This window comes from Anomalospiza imberbis, chromosome 6 (assembly GCF_031753505.1).
Source record: "Anomalospiza imberbis isolate Cuckoo-Finch-1a 21T00152 chromosome 6, ASM3175350v1, whole genome shotgun sequence".
In the NCBI taxonomy this organism is placed as follows: domain Eukaryota; kingdom Metazoa; phylum Chordata; class Aves; order Passeriformes; family Viduidae; genus Anomalospiza; species Anomalospiza imberbis.
In genome coordinates, this window is record NC_089686.1 from 40,867,744 (window position 1) to 40,888,957 (window position 21,214).

The 21,214-nt window shown below is 38.4% G+C and overlaps 1 protein-coding gene across 3 annotated transcripts in view; it reads right to left on the reverse strand.

The window, feature by feature from the left end:
• Positions 1-2,545: 2,545 nt before the first annotated feature.
• EXT2 (exostosin glycosyltransferase 2) overlaps positions 2,546-21,214 on the reverse strand; it is a 73,218-nt gene continuing 54,549 nt past the window's right edge. For all 3 annotated transcript variants that reach the window (XM_068193712.1, XM_068193714.1, XM_068193713.1), the window contains exons 10-14: positions 20,681-20,847; positions 13,251-13,394; positions 12,583-12,711; positions 11,311-11,393; positions 2,546-5,314 (exon numbers count right to left, since the gene is read on the reverse strand). In XM_068193712.1, the coding sequence (XP_068049813.1) occupies positions 5,176-5,314; positions 11,311-11,393; positions 12,583-12,711; positions 13,251-13,394; positions 20,681-20,847 (662 nt within the window). In that variant the 3' untranslated portion in view covers positions 2,546-5,175. The remainder of the gene's footprint in view (positions 5,315-11,310; positions 11,394-12,582; positions 12,712-13,250; positions 13,395-20,680; positions 20,848-21,214) is intronic.

The window sequence follows — 21,214 nt, forward strand, 5'->3', positions numbered from 1 at the left end:
AGACAAATGAAGACAGCAAACAGGCAACCTTGCAGGAAGAACCTTTGAGCAGCACTGTTTTCAGTCGGAAAACTCCCTTCGTGCTGCTAGCTCCAAGCCAGTCCACGTAATTGCCTCAATTGTCCCTGTTATCCTTTAATGGGAAACATAACTCACTTTCAAAGCAACCCCAAGAAGCTGCAGACAGGGGAATCCTGAAGATCAGCAGAGGTGGGACTGCATTACAGCCATTTCCATCAGGCTGAAATTACACAGAGTGCACCAGGAATGTCTCTAAATGGCTTCAAGCCAGGGCCCGCTGAAGCCTGCTGATTCTTAAAGTCAAGGCTAACAGTCCTCTGCCTTGGTAGTGAGGAACCCAAAACTCCAAACAACAATTCAGATAAAAGCGTAGCTGTTCTGCTGAATCCCAGGCTTGGGACATTGTGTTCAATCCTGTTTTTACCCACACATCTCCAAAGGGAATCTGACTGCCTCTCTTTCCTTATCTGCAGCTAAAAGTAAGAGGCTGATCTTACCCATGCAGGAGGACCATGAAGCTCAGTTTCTTGCACTTAGATACAGCAGTGACAGGCATCACAAAAAGAACTTACACCGTCCTACAGGCACTCCCAAAAGCATGAGATACAACCTAAGGACCTATGACTCAGTAGTAAAGCAAACGTGTTCTACCTGAATTTTCTGCTAAGCAAATGCTATCTCTGTCACATGCCAATGTTAGCAAGAGGTTTGAAGTGACCACCTGCTCATGGGATAACCTGCAGATCCTATGGAGTATTCTGTTAGGTATTTTCTGGCAAGTTTTGACAGAAATTTTATTTTCAGTCTAAAAATTGAAATGAAAAGGCAGTATAGGCGAAATACTTGCCAGGATTTGCTCTGCTCTTCTCAGCTCTTTAGGATCAGACTGAAGTTAGCAACTGGACCAATTGGAATTGGGAAATTGCTCATTTTCTAACTCAGATTTAATCAAACATAAATTTGCAGAATTTATTTTTGTGATTAGAGTACATGGATGAGACTATCCACGACTACAAGAACTACACATACTTTACATTTTAGTTTACAAAATAACACGTTTTGCAGCAGTCATAGTAAAATTTAAGTACACAAATCTTCAAAGAGAAAAAAGGAAAAATGCATACTTACTCTGTCTGATCCCATTTTCTCATGAGCACCATTGATTTTAGTCTTTCTTCCATGTATCATGCTTTGGTTGTGAGAGCAGCTTCCATATAAGAGGGCTGAACAGATTTATGCAGTCCCCATTAACCATTCTGAGATCTTTCCTGATCAAAAGATGTGCTACCTGTGAGAAGTACCCAACGTATCAAACATCCGTTATGGAGGGCATTCATATCAAATCTTGGAGGTATATTTAACATTAAAATTGCCCTTCTAAATCCATTTTCATGTATCTCACTTTAGCACCTTTTTAGAAAGCTCAATACTCACCAATACAGCCTAAAAGCAAAATGAGTCAGAAGTACTGAGCATCACTTAAATCCCACCTCACAATTATTTTGACATCTGTGTCTCCAAGGTCTTTGAGTTTAGAAGGCCCTTGAATGGATAATTAAGAGGGATAAACTTGTTGCTAGAGTAAAGCATATTTGAACCACACCAACGGAAGCATGATGGATGGCAGGAGGTTCCAGAGCAGGAGCTAGAGATGGAAGGACAGAGTCATTCAGAACATTAGGGCCTGAATCTTCACATCCTGTAATAAGACAGTGGAGCTGTGAGGAAGGAAAAACTCTTGCATTGCAGGAAGAGCTACTGATGCTAAAAATGCATCCTTAGGACTCCCCACGACTGGCAGAGCAGCCCCTGCAGCATATTCCCCCTTGCCATGCACAAGCAGCAAGGTGTGCCATGCACACACTGCCCTTTTGCAGCATGATCCACAGGGCTTCTGGAAACAAAAAGCTGCCACCACATTGGATTCCACAATCTCGGTGACTCAGCCAAAGATCTCTTCTCAGAAGCACAGTTATTTAACATCTGCTGTATAAGGAAGGAAGGAAAGGAAGGAAAGGAAGGAAAGGAAGGAAAGGAAGGAAAGGAAGGAAAGGAAGGAAAGGAAGGAAAGGAAGGAAAGGAAGGAAAGGAAGGAAAGGAAGGAAAGGAAGGAAAGGAAGGAAAGGAAGGAAAGGAAGGAAAGGAAGGAAAGGAAGGAGAAAAGAGAGAAAAGAGAGAAAAGAAAGAGAGAGAGAGAGAGAAAGAAAGAAAGAGAGAAAGAGAGAAATCTGTTCCATATTTCTCCAAGATAAATGCCATTGTCAAATCTTGGCAGAAAATTAGAGTAACAACTACTCTCCCAAAAAGGTGACTGGAACGCAGACCAAACTTCTGTTTTCAAGACAACCATCAAACTTCACTTATGGGAAAGACAAAATATTGACAGATCTTTCTGAAGTACATTGTGGATATTCAAATTTAACACAGATTTATGTAGTAAAAGAGCTTGTTACTGAAATTCTCCCTTCTGAATTAATTCATGTTTCCTTGTGCCACTCCAGAAGTAAAATACAATAAACACTCATGTGATCTAATTTTTAATATACAATTATCAAGCTTTTTTGGATATCATATATACAATGAAAAGTTAAAAATTATCTTAAAGATTGACAAAAATTCCATTGTAAATCAGACACATAATTGCATCTTATCTTTACAGAATTTGCATCAAGAACATCACAATAATAAATGCAGAGAGCAAGTAAGTAAGCAATTTTACATTTTTTCTTTATGGTCAATTGCCCAATTTTCTCCATGGCACTAAACAGAGACAAATGGGGTTGTAAATGAGCTAGCCCTATAAAAACAACTGTAAAAGGCCAAAGGATAAAACATAATTGTTAGGGGTCACTGGACATTTTGTGCAAGGGGAAACTACTCGGATGCTCCTGGACGCAGACACAAGGACAGGTTACCTTTTTACTTACTGGAGATTATACCTCAGCTTAGCAGGACTGGTTTGACTGTCTACATCTAAAAAGATTCAACCAAGTATTTCAAATCCTCAGTGTCTTTTAAGACTCTGTGCAAAATGAACCTTTTACTGGCTTACTGAGAAAGAATCAAAAAATCACAGCAGCTTCACAACTCTGTAAGGAAGGAGTTATAACTCAGTTAAACTGCTAGGGCCTGCCAAGCTGAGATCAGCTCCAAAAGGACAGCTAAAATTGACTGCTGCACTGTTACAGCTACCCTTTTAAAGCGAACTTCTCAAGGGAAATATGCTGGTATCTCCTGATGCTCAAGCACCAGCACATAAATCAACAGGAAGATTCAAAAAGAAGGTTCATGTTAATAAACCTGAAAGGCTGCAAAGGAGACATAATGAGTAACAAACCTTCCTCTCTCTTGTGATAGCCACTGTGCAGACAGCAGTTGTCACTGCAACAGCTATCCTTTTAGCTCCCATAGCAACTCAGGAATGAAACAAAGAGTGCAGCAAAAAACATTTACTAGTAATTAAACACTCCCAGAGAGTCAGATGATACAGTTTACAGGCACATCCCAGGGAGGTTATGAAGTGAAGCATCCCCTCAAAGCTATTGTTCCAATATGATTTTTATTCACAGCACATCCACTGCATTGGGCAATAAGATAAGTCTTAGTGGGGGTGAGACAAATAGGAGCAGATGTTTCCTGTTTCTAGCCTGACTTTCATTTGGTTTCTGTCATTGCTGCATATCCAGTTTAGGAGAGGGGGTGAACCATGATGTCTAACACTTGTCCTATTGTTTGGGGTTTGGCAAATCTGAGGAATAAGGTTGCTTGCACTGTAACAGAAAAACAGCCCATCAAGTAGGATGTGTCTGTAACCAGCAGCAACAGAGGTTTCAAAAGACAGTGAAATCACACTTATCTAGTAACAAACATTTTATCAGTGGAGCTAGAAAAGAGATCGCTTTCTCAGCCCAACTTAGGGTCCTCAGTAATACTGAAGGGCAAGAGTAACAGTCCAGGCAACTTTATTTCTAATTTTGTTGCATTTAGTTTTCTAATTCAGGTTCATTTCAGTATGGAGAAACAATTCAAATGCTCCTAAGAAATACAGATCTTGTCCAAAAGACTTCCTAAATTGTATGTTTCAGCCTGTGGCAATGGGTCCCTTAAATTACAAGTAGAGACACAATAATTTTTCCAACAATGGTAACTTAGAGGAGTTTGTAAGTGTGCGTTAACAGTGTCTTAAACATACACATGTGTCTGTACATTGAAGCTGGAACTAGGAATTTCTGCAAATAGAGGTGTTTTATAAATTAGTACACTGCTTGATGAAGAGGATTCAGACATGAAAAACTTATTTCATACTTCATCCCTATGGATGGCTACAATGTAAAAGTGTAACCTGATTGCTGGTTTTATAATGAAGATAAAATAAGAAGACTAAAGACAAATCACTTTCTGTATAATACAAATAGTTTAGATAGAGAGTCAGAGGCTTTTGCATAAGTGCAGCAGAAAACCTGAGATTTACACAGGCAGTGCAGCAATTGCAGTTCTGCTCTGCAGGTCTCTGCTTTGAAGAAGAGTATCCTCCTGGCTGCTGTGTCTCCATCTCCATCAAAATAATTTAAGTAACACAAATTGCTTTGCTTTTTAAACTAGGTGAAAACAGACAGATTTTTGTGATGTTGTAAAAAAATAAACATTTGTCTCATATTACAGAAGAAAATATTTGTTACACAGTTACTTAAGACAACAGTTAAAGCTCAAAAGACAGAGGCCCACCAGCCACACAGGAAATAAACTCCTCCCAAAAGAGAACAGCTCTACATTGCAGACAGTTGCTTTGAATGGATGGATGCTCACTAACCAGAGAGCCTGCAGCACATTCAATAGAAGAAGTCAGTCATGCCAGTCAGACCACAGAGAGCAAGATTCTGTTTTATTCTTCCAGGTGCATAGCCTCCTTTGGACAAAAGTGTGTTTGACATTTTTTGGAGAACCTGCAAATAGAATCATTTCTCTGCGAGCAACAGAGAAGCTGTTGTTCAGATTGCCATTACAACTTTGTGCCACGTAAAAGGAAGACAACAACATTAATTCCCATCTCTCTCAGATGCAACCCACTCTCTAGCAAGTTTTGTCTTCAGGGCCTTATATTCCTCATAGGACCTTTTCAGCTGTCGTTTTCCTCACTGAGGTTTGTCTCACTCTTTACAAGCTGCCAATATTGGGAAAGCTCTTCAGTTTCTCAGGAAAGTCATCTTTGTACAGGACGGGGTCAGCACGATGCTCCACCACTTTGAGAGGCATGGTCCCAAAGACAGAGGCAAACTTATTGATGCATTCAGATCTGGTGAAAAGGAAAGCAGTATAATTAAGAACTCCAACAACTGGGCTGGCTATCAACTCCCACACCAAAATAACTGGTAGAAACCTTCCCTCTTACACTTGGAAGTATTTCAGCCGTGCTGGCTACTAATAAATAAAAAGAGAGCCTCACTGCAGAGAGAACAGAAAAGAAGCTGGTGTTCTTTGATTTATCCATTTAATCACAGAGACGAGCAAGAGGATGCTGGCAGCAGCACATGTGCACATGGAGGTCAAAGCTTCCCTTCTCCCTCCCCCTAGAATTCCAGTCATTCTTAAAGCAATGTACATGCTGTAAACCAGAACAGATTAACTGCCAACATGTCTCTTAAAGGGCCACTGTTGGGTCAATTCCGTTTATAACGAAAGTTTTGCAAAAACCAAGGCTTTGTGAAAACAGAGTTCTAAAAAAAAATAAAAGTCTGTCTTTTTTCAGGCTTCTTCAGAAGCTCTATCTTTTCCCACAAAAATATAAACATGCCTCAGAGAATAGGCAGAGCAGATTGTACTGTAACTTAAAGATGAAGCTGAATTAAAACTATAAAATGAAACAAACTAACTAGTTCATTTTCCTTGTCTAAATAAAGATATATTGAGCAATAAGACATCACATTAGCACAAAAAACTGGAGCACTGATGACTCTTTCAGTTTTAATAACTTCAGGTGTCAGTAATGTAGAAAGGAACATCCATGTTCTTCAAAAAACAAGCAAACAGATGTTTAACCATTACATTGCTCCTTTAACTTTTTCATTGAAGGGTGCTGTACCTGTGGAAGCAAGGCAGAGAAAACCTGGCTCATCTCGCCTCAGCCAATGCTCAGCTAACATTAGCTGTCTGCTACATAAAACAGCTTTTAAGGAATTCAGATACCAAGAATCATGACAACAGATCCCTGCACATAACAGAGAGCTACAAGAAAACAGGTGACATTTCTTTTGCCATTCAAAAGGGAAAACAAAAAAAAGAAGCGAGCACTTTGACTCAGCTACAGAGACTGATGTGCTGCAGGCGGTGGCAGAGCAGGTCTCTCGCTCTCCAACCACTGCACCCTCTCCTGACCCCATTGAAGGGTTAGGGGGTCACTATGTCTCCAGGATAATTTTCCTCATCAGGACCTGGTCAATCACACCAACTGAGTGTGACAGTTCTGTGATGGGGACTGCTCAACACTGCCCCAAACACTCTTTTGAAGTAGACAGGACAGCAAGAGCAGTTTTCAAAATTATTTCCTCAACCACAAAGCTGTTTCAAGCTATAATGGTCATAATTCAGACCATTTTCTGCCCTGAGAAAAGTGTCAGAAAACTACTTCATATGAAGTGATACTTGAATAAAATATTAATACAGGTAAATGCAGATGTTTCAATTTCTGCTACCTTCCCATCCTCTTGTACTTCGTCCTACTTCATACCTTCCTATCTTCAGATTCAAATCATTGGGACCACAAACAAAAGAAAAGGAATTCAGAGTGTAAGAGAAAATCATGTACAGTGGGACACAACCTCTGCTCCTGTGACAGCACTATCTGCTCCAGTGTAGCACAGATCTGAAACAGCAAAGGAACCACCAGTGAGGACTGAAGTGAAGACCCAGGTAGCTGTTCAATAATCTGCAATAACAAGGTGAACCATCAAGAGAATGAGATTTGGACCACAAGCACTGAAAGGTTCACTGCAGTAGTTCCTGCAGACAGCAGGAACTGAGTGTTTTCTCCAGGAGCATTAAGCAGTTTCTGTTGCTTCCAAAGGATGCTCACCGTGAGATATCTTAAACACATCTGATTTTAGATAAAGTCAGACTTTCAAATAATCTGTTACTTGTAAGAAATGTGGTTAACTAATTCATGATGTGTATTGGAGAAGCCTTATGGCAGGAAACCCACAAACTTCACAGGCAAGGAGGTAGATGCACTGGGAGATATTCATGTGAGAGGTTTGCACAGCTGCTGGCCTTCACTGGTTTCTGGAATACAAGAATACTTTTAGTCTACTGGTTCAAATCCTGCCTTTGCCAGTAATGACTGAAAGACATTGTAATGTAACAGCTGCTTGGTGGCTGGTGTGAAATGAATTAGTTATCTCAGCCTACTGCCTGGTAGGCAGGTGTCCACATCAGAGCAGCCATTGTCACAACCGGAACTAAGTGGCACCCTCAGAGCAAAAGACAAAACTAAATGGATAGGGCAGACAAAATTGACCTCTTCCCTCCACAGGTTATAGTCCCAAATCAAAAGTGAGGTCTTAGACAAAATATCAAGATGGGATCCTTCTACAGTTGAACTTATTTTGGTGGCAAGTCCATTTAAGCCTGCCAGTACGATATCTTTAACCACCAGGAAACCATTTCATTGCTAAAGAAATGGCAAAAATTAAAAATGGAAAAATTAGTATGTTCTAAACACTCTGGCTGAAAGAGAAGTTAGCCCTCCACAAATAAATACTAAATTCAAAGATCAGAAACAGGCTTTTTAAAAGCAAAGAAATGTCATGCACAAGCCACAAAATGTGTTTGAAAGAAAGACATTTCTTTCCAAAAATTTCATCTCTAGCACTGAACTAAATCACTTGAATTCTGAAGTCTTTGCCACTTATGGACAACATAAACCAGAAAAGATATCTAGAACATTAAACACTGAAAGCTAGGTAGCCAAAAGAATGTAATGTCATCTCAGTATGGAGGGAAGGTGTTTCTCTTAGTTGTATCAATAATTTTTCAAACTCAAAGTAACAGAGGCATATTTGCTTCCAAGTATTATTTTTTCCCTTTCTTTGCTGACAATAATCATGTTCAGCTCAGTAAGACATTAAGATTGTGTGAACTCAAAAATTGAGAGCCTCATTGCCCCTGGATGAACTTGGTGTTTGTTAAGGTCTCTCTTAATCAGGTTCCCCAGTGCTATAATCCAACTAACTTTTTGGCAGGGTAGCCCTGTACCTGCAACCTTTGTTCAACTGTGACCTGGACAGTTTGCCTCTTCAGGAAATGGCTTCCTATTTTGACTCTGACAGATACTTACGTGTCCTAAATAAAACACTGCTGTTATTGTGATGCAGAAGCAGCTCAGCCCTTTGCTATATTTACTGTACTGGCAGTTGCCCTCTAGATTGCATTTTAAAGAATTCTCTGTTTTTGAGAGCCAGATGCAAAGATGCTAAAGGCAGTAAACTTGTTGCTACTTAAACACCTGTAAATACAGGGATTATGAGACCTTCCTGCAGTTTCTACTGTGACCTGATGTAAAGGCTAACCTAGGGCAAGAAGGGAATTCTTGGTTCAAAGCTTTCTTCAGTTAATGTATTTTAATGATGGATTTTGATAACTCTGGGGTCTAAAGTCTTCTATTTATCTCAAATAAATTAGACAGCAGGAAGAATAGCAAAGTTGGCTTTCCCATGATTCAGTGTATTGCTAAAATAATAAAATTTCTTAATAAGAGATAGAGTTCAACTGTACCATCTTCCTTTGTCTCTGCTGAACGAGTCAAAACGCCCAACAAAACTAGTTACATATCTTTCCTGGACAGATCTCCACAACTGACATCTCAAACCTTTTCCATTTACAAAACCAACAGGCAGTTGCTGGGCATCTCTCTGCTATTTCTGAACCAGAAACCTAACACTAAATGCTGTGCATGTACGTGACAACCCTGAAAAACTGTTTCACAAACAGTAGATTGATCCCTGGATATCCGGGCAAGTAATTAGCTCAGACAACCTGTTTGTTATCTCTGAATGCTAAAAAGCAAGGAGTCATGCACTTGGGGAAGCTGCAAGTAAAGCTGATAATGGCTCTTTGCCTGACACCTCAGGTATTGTCACTGTAAAGTTATCAGTACAAAGTTGTTATTTATAATGACAAGGATTCCCTGATGCATGCATTTTTTCCATTCAGCTTCTCTCCCGATTCTGAAAATAGTGGATAAATGATAGATAGATAGATAGATAGATAGACAGAGATAGATAGATAGATAGATAGATAGATAGATATGAGAGCCTTACTTCGAAGTTAGGAAAATTTGCTCTAGGAGTTGTTACCATTTATTATCCACTTAAAATTAATATCTAGCATGGAAGATTCAAAAAAATAAACCCTTTCAGATTCTCAAATAGCTCCCTTATATTTAGGTAGATGATAACATAGGGCAAGAAGGCATTAGGTGTAGCAAGCAGTTTCAGTACGATATTAAGGATTTTCAAAATCAAGTCTGAATATACCTAAACTGTATATCTCTCCAGATTCTCCTGCACTCAGATTGCATCTCAGCATGCATTTCTTTGGCTGGGCAAATAAAAATATGTGTATTTGTAGTCCATAGAACACTTCCCACAACCCAGTATTCCCCACTTTTCAAAATTACAGACAAGCAAAACAACAGTTTAAACATTTTCTCAATAAACTGTCAATGACACTTTACTCTGAGGATACAAGAACTGCTATAGACATGGAAAAATGACCTTTACCCAGCATCATAATGCGCTTCAAGGCAAAGAGCAATTTTATCATCTTCTGTTTTTATAGCATTTACCTTAATGAGAACCTAGTTCATAACTAAAATTCCCACGTATTGTTGTAGCACTGCTACTATGACCACAGGAAAGCTTAACTGGCTTGGGTAGTCCATCCTGTAAACCAGGTCAGAATTGTTAGATATGGGGGAACCTTTTGTGCTTCCCTTTCAGCTAACATTTAAGATCTACAAAACTTCCCACCCCTTTCTCAAGTATTTTCCTGCAGAGTGACTTTTACCATCTTAATGGGGTACGTTTTACTTCTGAGTTGCATACTCTTTTTTTAAATCCAGTCTTATTAAAGCCCATACAACACTTTAAATTTTCTGATTTCTGCAGAGAAGGACAGAAAAAAGCTCACTGTTAAAATGTTAACTAGTAGGATAACCATGTTATACCTCTCCATGCAAATCTGAAATGGCCTATTTTAAATGCAGGTCGGATTTTTTTTTTTTTGGTCACCTCTTAGAATCATAAATGTTGGAAGAGACCTTTAAGATCGTCAAGTCCAACTGTCTGTATCTTCTGGTAACTTCTTCCCCCTGCTTACCTACCTCATCAGCTCTATTGCTGCAAATAATTTTTCTCAAAGTTTGCAGGAGAGATGCAACAGCCCAAGAAGCCTAAAGTGAGATGCTTTTATTGATCCTAAACCTCAGGTTAATTCCACTTAATAACTAGTATGTACATTTATTGTCAGATAGCCCATTTCAAACACTGAATAGCTTTGCAAAATGAAGAAACTTTCCCTGATTTTACAAATTCATAAGCCAAGGCAGAGAGAAGCCTAGTGTCTTGGTCAAGGCTGGAAAGCGCTTTACTGTAAAGCAGAGAATGCAAATTTCACACTTACAAACTTTCAGTATTTCACTCTAAGCATTCACTGCCTTTCCAAATGCATACTTCATTTCAAAACTAAATTTTCACAAAAAATATAATAATGCTGCCATTGTTAAAAAAAATGCAACATGGAATTGTGCAGCAAATGCCCTTCACTAGGGGAAGCAATGTGCTTCACAATCCTTAGAAAGAAGACAATGTAAAAATACCACTTCAAATGACTTTATTAATAGTTCATATCCTTTCTGCCCTTTGGTAAGCTACCAATTGTCTGGTTTAAAGAAAGTAATTCATACTTATTACAGTTGATATTCCACGGCAAACAGAAATGTGGTATTCCTGACAGTACTGCCTACCAAGAACCCGAACTTCACATATGTGTCCTATAAGCTTTAAAGCAAAGCTGCTAAAAATTGTACCCTCCTAAAGTACTTTTCAGAAGTATTCTGCTTCTCAGTGACACATCACCCGATGTAGGAATGACATATGCTGATCGAATCCATGTAACATTCTTTCAAAATGGGTAATTTATAAAAACACTATCATTTTTGATCCTATTTTAATGAGACACAGGATAACATTCTAGGGATCAGAAGAAGGCAATCAGAGAAATAGAGTGGTCACTCACCTTTCCACCATGTGTGTCTGGTCCAGTGATAACCCATCAATTGCTGTGCATTCTGGACATTTGAACTTCTTTCGTGGGGTCACCTGCAGAAAGGCACGCCAGATATTATCAAATATCAACAGAAGGGACATTAATCTCCTTGCACAGAGAGCAGTGCAATACCTCTGAACATGCCTGCAGTGTAAGCTGAGCTGTCTCAAAAAGAGGGGGTGTACAAAAAAAAGCCACTCCATTCAGCTCCATCTGGCCCGGCTGACTGCAAAATTCACAGGGGCCCAATAAAAACGGCTTGGAGGGTTTTTTCCTTCTGTAACTGAAAAGAAGTGGCGATGACAAGCTCCTTAATTCCTGTTTAATGACTGTTTTCTCACTGCCAAGGTCCCTGTATAAACACCATTTGTTCTTGCAGCCATAACAGCGATGAAATATAGCTTCCCATACTTCACCGTAACGTTAATCCAACAGGCGCTCTTTTGCTCTCTCCAGTTAAGAGCCGACTGGCAAACCCTGCACGACTCTCCGAATCGCGCAGAGGTGCCAAATTACTCTGCTCTGCTCTCATACAGCTCAGAAACGTTTTCAACAAAAGCACACACTTTATCTTCTAAAGACTTTTCTAGGAAATGCAGCCACCAGTCCCAGTAAATGATGATGGACAGAAAGGAGAACGGACCCTGCTAATTGAAGTAATGCCTGGTGGCCTTTAAATCTCATTTCAAGTTGACACACTTTGAAATGAATGTACGGAGTGAATGTCTAGACCTGAAAACGTGTCGAAACATGTCAGGAAATTAATTCAGGGATAAAAAAGTTCATTTAAAGCTGATCTTGCAATTAATGTTCTTGCAATTAACATTCCTATAAATCAGCTGTTGTCAGGCCACGATAGAGCGAGCTGTGGACAGTTGGCAATTTCTTTCCTCTAGCGATCTCAAATAGTTAAAATAGATATATGTGGGCATGTACATACACACACACAAATGTACAGCTGTCATTGAAACTATCTTTTTTATAGCTCATCTCTATGATGAGCTATAAAAAGCTAAATGGCTAAAATAACCACCAGAAACAACTGGTAAAAAATAATTCTCTCTTCTCAGTCAACATAAAAATTTTACCAGAAGGGCTTTTCTATCATGGAAGAAGATACCACACTGGGGGAAAATAAGAGAAAAAGGAGGATTAAGTAACATATTGAAGCCTACTAAATAAATTTAGGTATGTATCTCATGGTTTTTAATTTTGTAAAGATAAACAGCAGAAAAGCCCCACCTTAATGACTGATTTGCCAGTGACATTTGCTACTAGAAAATTCATGGCAATATCTTCACAGTTCATATGAGCATCCACCCAGTTCTTGATGTCTCCAGGCATCTTATAGGTGTAAAGATAGTTGAAATACTGCAAAGAAGAGAGCAAGAGAAAGAAAATAATTTTAAATATAGATACAGTAACTGCAAGACTAAATATTTCAGACATGGAACAGCAGGCAGCTAAGTGATAGTGCCTTCAGACAAGAACTACTTCAGTAGATAGAAAATATTTTTTGGGTGCTAAACTGCATAATTATTCCTTTCCTGACCACCACACAAATTTTGTTAAAATTCGTTCTCTTTTCTGAACCTGCAGGGAATGTAGCTACAAAGCTACATTCCCCACAAAATTTCTTATGTTCTTTCAGGTCATGCAAACTGGCAGGAGTTTTTTAAGTTATAAAGGTAAGTAATGGTTTTGTTTCACTGGCAGAGACAAATCAGTGATTTTCACAGCAACTGAAAGAGGTCTAGGGAAAGTTTGCAATTAGTTCTCCAACTGCTTTAAAGAACATAATCATAGCATAATCATAGCACCACAAAAACTGATGCAACAATGACAGCAACACATACAGATCTTTTTTAATGTACATATTGTACATTAGTACAGTGCAAGTTGTATATTACCTTGTGATAAAAGGCTGCCCCAGTAAGCACCATTGAGACTTCATTGGTCCATTCTGATTCATATTTCCATTTGTTCATCTCATGGTCCCAAAGGTGCAGGCGACCTGGATATCCAACCAACCTGTCAGGGAACTCACGCCAGACCTGAAGAGAAAAAAACGTGACATGCTGTTAACCAGGCCTGCACAGAAAGCAAATGTAACACATCTGCTTTCTGGAAGGGTAGCAAATGCAACACATCTGGAAGGGTAGAGTTTCAGTGGGGCAAAGATCACTTAAATTCTTCTAAGTCCAAATTCTTGGAACAACAAGTTGCCAGGAAAAAGTACAAAAAAGAATAAGCTTGCTGTGGAAGGACCCTACAACTCAGAGAAGCCATGTCCCAGAGCAAAGGGCCACTAAAGGACTACTAAAATAATTGTTATAGAGAAACACAAATGACTACTCAAAAAGATTGTAACCCTAACTAAACCCAAGCATGATTAAAATGAAACTTTTGATGTTGACTTCAGTAGATATGACTACAACCTAACTACTTTCACAGCTGGCTTTGGATCTAACCAACCTGCTTCCTTTGTCAGGAACTGGCTTAAATTTTAATATTTCTGGTATTTTTTAGTGGGTGCTTGGCTACATGGAAGGCTGCTTTGCCCTTGACTTGTTCCAGACAGCTGGATACAATCAAGATACCATCCTTGTCACTCCATACATTATTTTATAGCTGACTACAGGATCAAATACAGTAGACAAGAACAAGGAGAAGGGCATCATTAACGCAACCCCAGTTCTCCACACTGCTGGCCACATTAAATAATGGGCAATTTTTGCATTACAGAAAAAGGGAGGAAGGATTATAACTATTTAGAGGGGTGTGAATGCTATTTGTTTGCTAGATATAAGTTGTCTGCATTATTTGCAGACTAATTATTTTAAATTTGTACCTTAATCCAAATAACTGCTAGACTTTTTGGAAGAATGAGTCTTGACACTCCAACATACAGTTAGGTTATAAGAGTTTCTGATTTAGGTTGGTAATATATAAATAAACAGATGCATATCTAATGAAATTTTTGTATGCAAGTGTCACCAGAGGACACAAGGAAAAATGACGCACCACAGCTTTGGTCACTATGAAGAGACTAATTTATTTTTTTTTACTCCAATCATTTATAGTTCTCAAAAGGTGCCAGTGGATTGGAAGGTGAACGTGCCACCTCTCCAACGACACTGGACAAACTACCAGTCTATCAAATTTCTCTGCCTCTATGAAAGAATGCAAAACAATAGGTTGTTTACAGAAAGTTGCGTGAGAAAGTTCTCTACAAGAATGTAAATTCAGAAGGCTTTAGAAAATCCTAAGAAATCAGGGCGACATGCAAGATCAACAACAAGAACAAAGTACCTCAAAAATCCCCAAGGATCCCTTCACAAATTCTTTCAATTGTACAAAAGAACAAGGGAACCCTACAGTTGAATGTACAGTAAAGGAAGTGTTATCTGGAATTCCACCATCCTACAAATGTAACCCCATCAGCAGTTAACTTTGGTCACTTTGGTGTCAGTGCATTTCAGTTGGGAGGCCTGGACTACAAAGGCTCTATGCAAGTATTTTGTCAAAGTAAATATGATAGAACAATCAGTTTTAAGTTACTGCTTCTGCATCTACATTTCTGTGATTTTTCATTACTATATACATTTTCATCTATATATCTCAACACATTTTATTGCTGTCAGTTAATACAGCTTCAGAATCCCATGATGAGAGCAGTTATTATTTCAAACGTCCAGATGAGGGAACCTGCCAAAAATCATACAGGAAACAAGAATGGGAACCAGATCTTCTGACTCCTCAACTTCTATTTTATCCAGAAATCAATCTTTCTAGACAGTTCTAGGGCACAAGTACTGGGATAGTATTTAGATATGACAATGCTCCAACACAGAGGGTTCTTGAAAGCAGAGATAACTTGGAACTGAAGGAAGAGAATTCATAGGACACTTACAAGTTGGTGCCATAAGCTAATTAAAACAATACAGACTTCTGGCAGGCAAGCCAGCGAGGGCTTGAGATATTTATTTTGACATGATGCAGAAAAACCTTAATAAAGAACACAAAACTAAATGTACACCACTCAAAAATTTATTTCTCACTCTCCAGGATTCAAAAAATTAATGATTTAGTTTTAAACCAGAATATTAAAATGTCTATCTCCCAGCTGTTGGAAGGCACCACCACATAAGCTACTGAGGCTCAACAAAGGATTTAACAGAACACTACAGATCTGCACCGTACTGGGCTAAGAATTCTTGTAGAGGAAATGGCATGCATATTAACAGCAGCTGAAAGAAAGATTAAAGTCAGCTACTGCTTCCCATGGGAGTGCAGTGCCTTCTCAACACACAACCCTGGATTCATATCCCTTATACTTTTTGCCCTTGGTGTCATCTTCAAGAGTCCAAATGACATAAAATAAAAGCCAACTATAATGCACATTACTCATACAGATGTTCTTGTGTCACTCTAAATATCAACTCTACCCTGTAAAAAAATTTTCTGGCCTCCGAAAATTGTCAGTTCAATGCATCTAAAAAATAACTTTGGTGTTTTGAACAAAGATTCCCTTTAAAAGTAATGCTTTTGAAGTCAGTGGAAAAGCTTGGCTTTTTCATAATGTTCACCACTAGCTCATTCAATGGTGATTTTGGAAAGGCTCCCAATGCCTCCATCCAGCTCATTGCCCAAATCCATACATATGCTTTGTGCCAAAATTAATATATACAGCTACTGCATATAAGGAAGCTTTCAGAATAAAAATAGTGGTAATGATTCTAGTACTACGCTCCATTTTGTATTACTGTCCATTTTCATGTTTGATGGTTGCCTATAATTTATTCGTCTATTAGGAATACATTTCATTTTACCCAGTGATCTTATTAGCTTTCTCAGACTAAGAAGGATGGCCTGCTTTAATATTGGTAAAGGACATATCCAAGGAAAAACATACTGCCAAGTGAAGAGGAGGTATGCTTCTTTGCAGACAGGTCATGCCAAAGACTCTGGTAGTCAACCCTGAAGAGAAATATTTTTGGATAAAGCATATCCCAGATGAAATGTCAAATAGAAGTTCTGACTTAGTAGTTTTACTGAAAGTCTTGTAAGGAAAACCAAAAGGAATTGATAGCAATTTTGTTTCCAAGTCGAGTTCCCAAGTGACATAAACAGTATAGCTAAAACACCCTCCAGCCTCATCTCTCCAGAGCTCTTTCTGCCTCACAGCCTCAACTATTCTGTGCAATTTGCTGTGCCATCAGAACAGCAAACTCTCCATGTAGCCAGAAGGACAGGGAAGCATTTCCCTCTACAAAACATTCTCAAACATTTATGCATTAAATTCAATAGACTATATTAAGTCACATGCAGTTTCAACAGTTTAATGAACAGAAAAATAGTCAGCTTTTCCAAAGCTACTATGACAACATTTTAAGAATTAAACACTGACTGTTCTCTAGAAATGAAAATAAACTCAACCCATCGTAGTCCTTCTGCCTTCGAGAACCCCATCCCTTAATTCTTTCCCAGTCCTCAAAGGAATGGTTTGTGCTATTACTAAAAAAAACAAAGTAAAATGTAAACAGAGTCCATTAAAAGATGCACGGTGTTTTGCACACACACTTTGTAAAATATCATCAGTTTGAAGAAGAGCTTTGAATGTGGCCAGAAATGAATAATTATTTTGTTAAGCAGAGTTACAGTATTTGTCCTACAAAGGAATGCTAAAAACTAAACTTTTAAAGTCAAAAATGAACAAGAATTCCTCTGTAGAAGGCATTCCAACTTCATGAAAATTTCAGCTTAGCAAAATATGCAATTCAACAGAGAATAGGTTATTTTTAAAGAATGCCAGAGACATGAAGCACTGAAAAACAACTGTGAAACAGAAGATCATCTACCAACAGAAGGACAAAAGTTTTCAACAGAATAAATGCAAACTTAGCAATGCACCAAACTGCATATTTTATGGACAAAAAACATAGCCTCAGAACAATAATCCCCATTTAGACTATTTCTATTATTCTGTAATAAAAATATTTTGTCTCTGTAAAGACAAAGTGCTGCATAAGTATGGGATAAGAAATTACTTAATGCTATGACATCTGCCTTGAGGCCAGCTGAGACACAGAGGTGGGAATGCTACAATGCTTCATTTTAGTCTTGTATTCAAACACCAAACACTTCAGAGGTGGCCAATAGTTCTGCTTTAATTTTTTGAGATTATGATAATCTAAATACTTGTTCCATTTCTTGGGTCTCTCTGATACTCTCTCTGTGAACAACAAAGTTCACTAAGTGGGAAAAAATTATCTAGACATAACAATTTTTTTCCAGTGTCCCAAGTCATGTAACTTAACAGAACTACTTTTTTCAGTCAGAATGTCATGAATATTCTTCTGCTACCTTAATACAGCAGCACACAGGGACTATTTTTCTGCTTGCTCCAATAGATTTATGCAAGGTCATAAATCACTGTACCGTAATAGTTCACTTTTAACAAGTAAAAAATGTCTGACACTTTGAGTGTTACTATAATTTTTTATGGCTGAAAGTGTACAGAGATCAAAGTTTTCTGGGCTTTTTTTTTTTTTTTTTAGGTTTGCTCTATACAATCAGACAAGTGTGTGACAGAGGGGGTTTTGCCACATGTTTAAATGCAAAGTCTCAATGATGTCCAAAGAGAAAAGAAAATTACTGAATGTCACATTTCCAGCCCTTCATATTACCAAAGCAGAAGCAGACCCACTTTTAAAAGAAAACTTTCTAGTAACCTTATATGCTGCTATGCTGCTACTGTTCCCTCTGGATTCCCCTGCAAATGAGTCAAGAGTTTGAGAGATACTTGTCTGGTAACACACATAAACAGATAAATAAATTATCACAGGCTGAGGACAATTTAACATCTGGGAGCCAGCTCAGGCCTGTCAAGCAAGTCACAGACACTCAAGGACAGGAAAGATCAATCTTCAGCCCCTGGTTTCTGTGCCAGAGAGTAGGAGTTACATCACCCACTCCCCATACGAGGAAAACTGTGTATTTCTAGAATAATTTGCTCTGCTTCTGTATTCAAAGACATTTCTATTCATCTAATTTACTGAGGGAGTGGGTGTGGTGAAGCCAAACTCAAAATATAAGGATTCAAATTACTCACAGGTTTGTCTCAACTATCTTCTCAATACAGCACTTTAATTTTCCATGAATATTACTGTGCAGTAAGATGAATTCCAAGAATTAAAAAGGAATAGGATTTATAATAAAATGCAAAAAACTGCAACAGAAATAGTTTCCACTCTGCCAAACTAAACAATCTCATGTCCAAACAGTTACATTCACACACAGAATATAAGGACTGTTACTCAGATAGTCCCTGCAACCAAGGCACGTGGCCCTAAGGCCAATAAATGAGCCAGCACAATCAAACTGCTAGACCTGTTAAACTTAATCCTAGGAGCTGAACAGTTCCAAGTCCTAATTATCCCCTTGTTGCACTGACTACAGAGGAATTCACATCAAATTTTTTTTGCCTTACTTTTGTTTTTCATGAGGATAACTCCTTTCTGTGTGAGTGACCAGACTCAATATGTGTGATAATAAAGATATTGTCCACTGAGGGTGTTAAAATTAACATACACACAAAAACCAAGGTTCTTCTTTGCATGACTTCTGGCTGACACAGATGGAACTCAGCTGCAGTTTGAATTTTTGCTTCAAAGCCCTCCAAGCCTGTTCTGACAACAGCAGAACTACTTACACAGTCACTTAGGTGACTTCAGTAAGTCACTCCTTAATCTTGGTCACTTTATTTGAGACAGCTTTATGAAAATGGAAGTTAAGAGCCAGGATTTATTCAGTATGCACATTATGGATCTGCTATCTTTCATTCCATCAGATCAGTCTCAAAACTAGTAGTTATAAGCATCAACACAGGTAAAAGTAAGTCAGCCTGCAGAACTGCCAGCACTTGACTGCTCTGCTATTGCAGTACAGTGCTTAAAACATTCAGTGTAGACAACAAAGTATAGAGAAGGTCTGTGCAGCCAAAATCTCCTTCCTTCAGTTGTCTTCTTTTCCTTCCATCTTTCACACTTCATGTATTAACTCGCTACTCTTAACCTGGCAAGGAAAGTATTTCCTTTCTGGAGACACACATGATAGATGAAACCTCTGTCTCCAACTACTTAACATCTTTGTTATTACTTCAGCATACCTACATCATCACAAGACATTTCTGGAGTCCAAAAGCTTGTTACTTGCTAACAGTCTCTTTTACTCGAGAGGGAGAAAGAGCAATATTTCACCCCACATGTACATACATAAAAGAAATATGTCCAACAGATTTTTTAAAAATATCACCTTGTATTGACTGCACTTAAGATTGCTAAAAATTGGACAACTATCACATTTTGCTAGCTTTCTCCACCTTAGAGAAGCAGTTTTTATAATTCCATTCAACTTAGGTAACAGTTTCATGTTCTAGCTCTCACTCAGGAAGCCCAGTGTTGTTTTGCTGTTGATAATGCATGTACAGGTGTGACTAAATAATTCAAAGCTTTCTTAAAATACGGTATTACATGACTAATATAATGTTCTATGTTCTAATGTAATATTCTATGCTCTATGTTTCTAATGTTTCTGATTTGTTTACAAATATAGCATCTTTGACTTAAATACACACATATAACAGTAATGATTACGGACTGTGGACTTAGATTATGGACTGTGTCATATACTCAAATACAAATGGAAGACAAAAAATTACCTAACTCAAAACACAGTTTTGGAAGGAAGACAACAGTCTTGCTTCAAGTGTACTTTTAACAAACAATTCAAGTACCTATGGGTAACTGATTTGGACAAGCTCTCTTTTTGTCCATACCCTCATCACAAGAGCAGCTGTTGAAGCTTTGACATTTCAGGCATATTATCAAAGTGTCCCCTCCTTGAAATTCTTCAGTTCTTCCTTTCACTGCACTCCACCTTACTTCAGCATGTCCCCAGGAGGCCTCCTCTGTTCCCAACACTTAATCTCTTAAACTTGTCTTGCCCATAAAGACATGTTCACTTGGCTAGAATTTCTGATTTATCTGAAGTTAAGAAGAATGCAGCTCAGTCTTCAGACTGCTTCCACTACACTAATTCCACTACAACATTTTCTGCAGTCTCTTGGCACTCCTGTGCCAGTTACTGAAAACCTCTTAGTTGGCAGGTTTTTCAATAAAGAAATTACTATCTGTAAAACTGTTTCAGTCAGCACTGAATTATTATAGTAAAGAGAGATGCAACAATCTGAATCAACAGATTGTGCAGTGCTTCCTCCACTTTATACACAATGTTGAAGTGGATGGCCTAGGAGACAGGGAAAAACCAATTCTCTTACCTCATAGCCAAACTGGAGTTCATCTGAGGTTAGCATAATGATATCGTCATCAATAGCCAGCACTGCTTCCGTTTCGATCTCATCATAAGGGAAGAAGCGGTTGCTAAGTTTGTTTTCTGCAGTCCTAACAACTTTCAGGGGAACACGAATCTTTGGCCAGAGGGAATCTAGAGAGAAAAATTAAAATAAATAGAATTCAATGTTATACTTTACTTCTGAATCTGCATATCCATCTTGCCTGCTTTTTACTCTTTTCTTCTTCTCATCAAAACAAACGCTTCTTAATGGTGAATTTACAGCAGTTTCGGTTTGGCAAACACGAGAGCATATGAAGGCAAGAGACAGAAGTTCAGCCACATTTCTCTCTATCTCTCAACCAAGAGCTTCATGGGCAGCTACACAGAGGACAGCTTGACCAAAACAGAAACTTGCAACACTCACAACTTAAGTGTAGGGATAATACATATTGGTTTAGGACACACAGCGTGAAAAGGTGCTTCACTCAACTGCAACTAAAATAATTTGAAGCAGCAG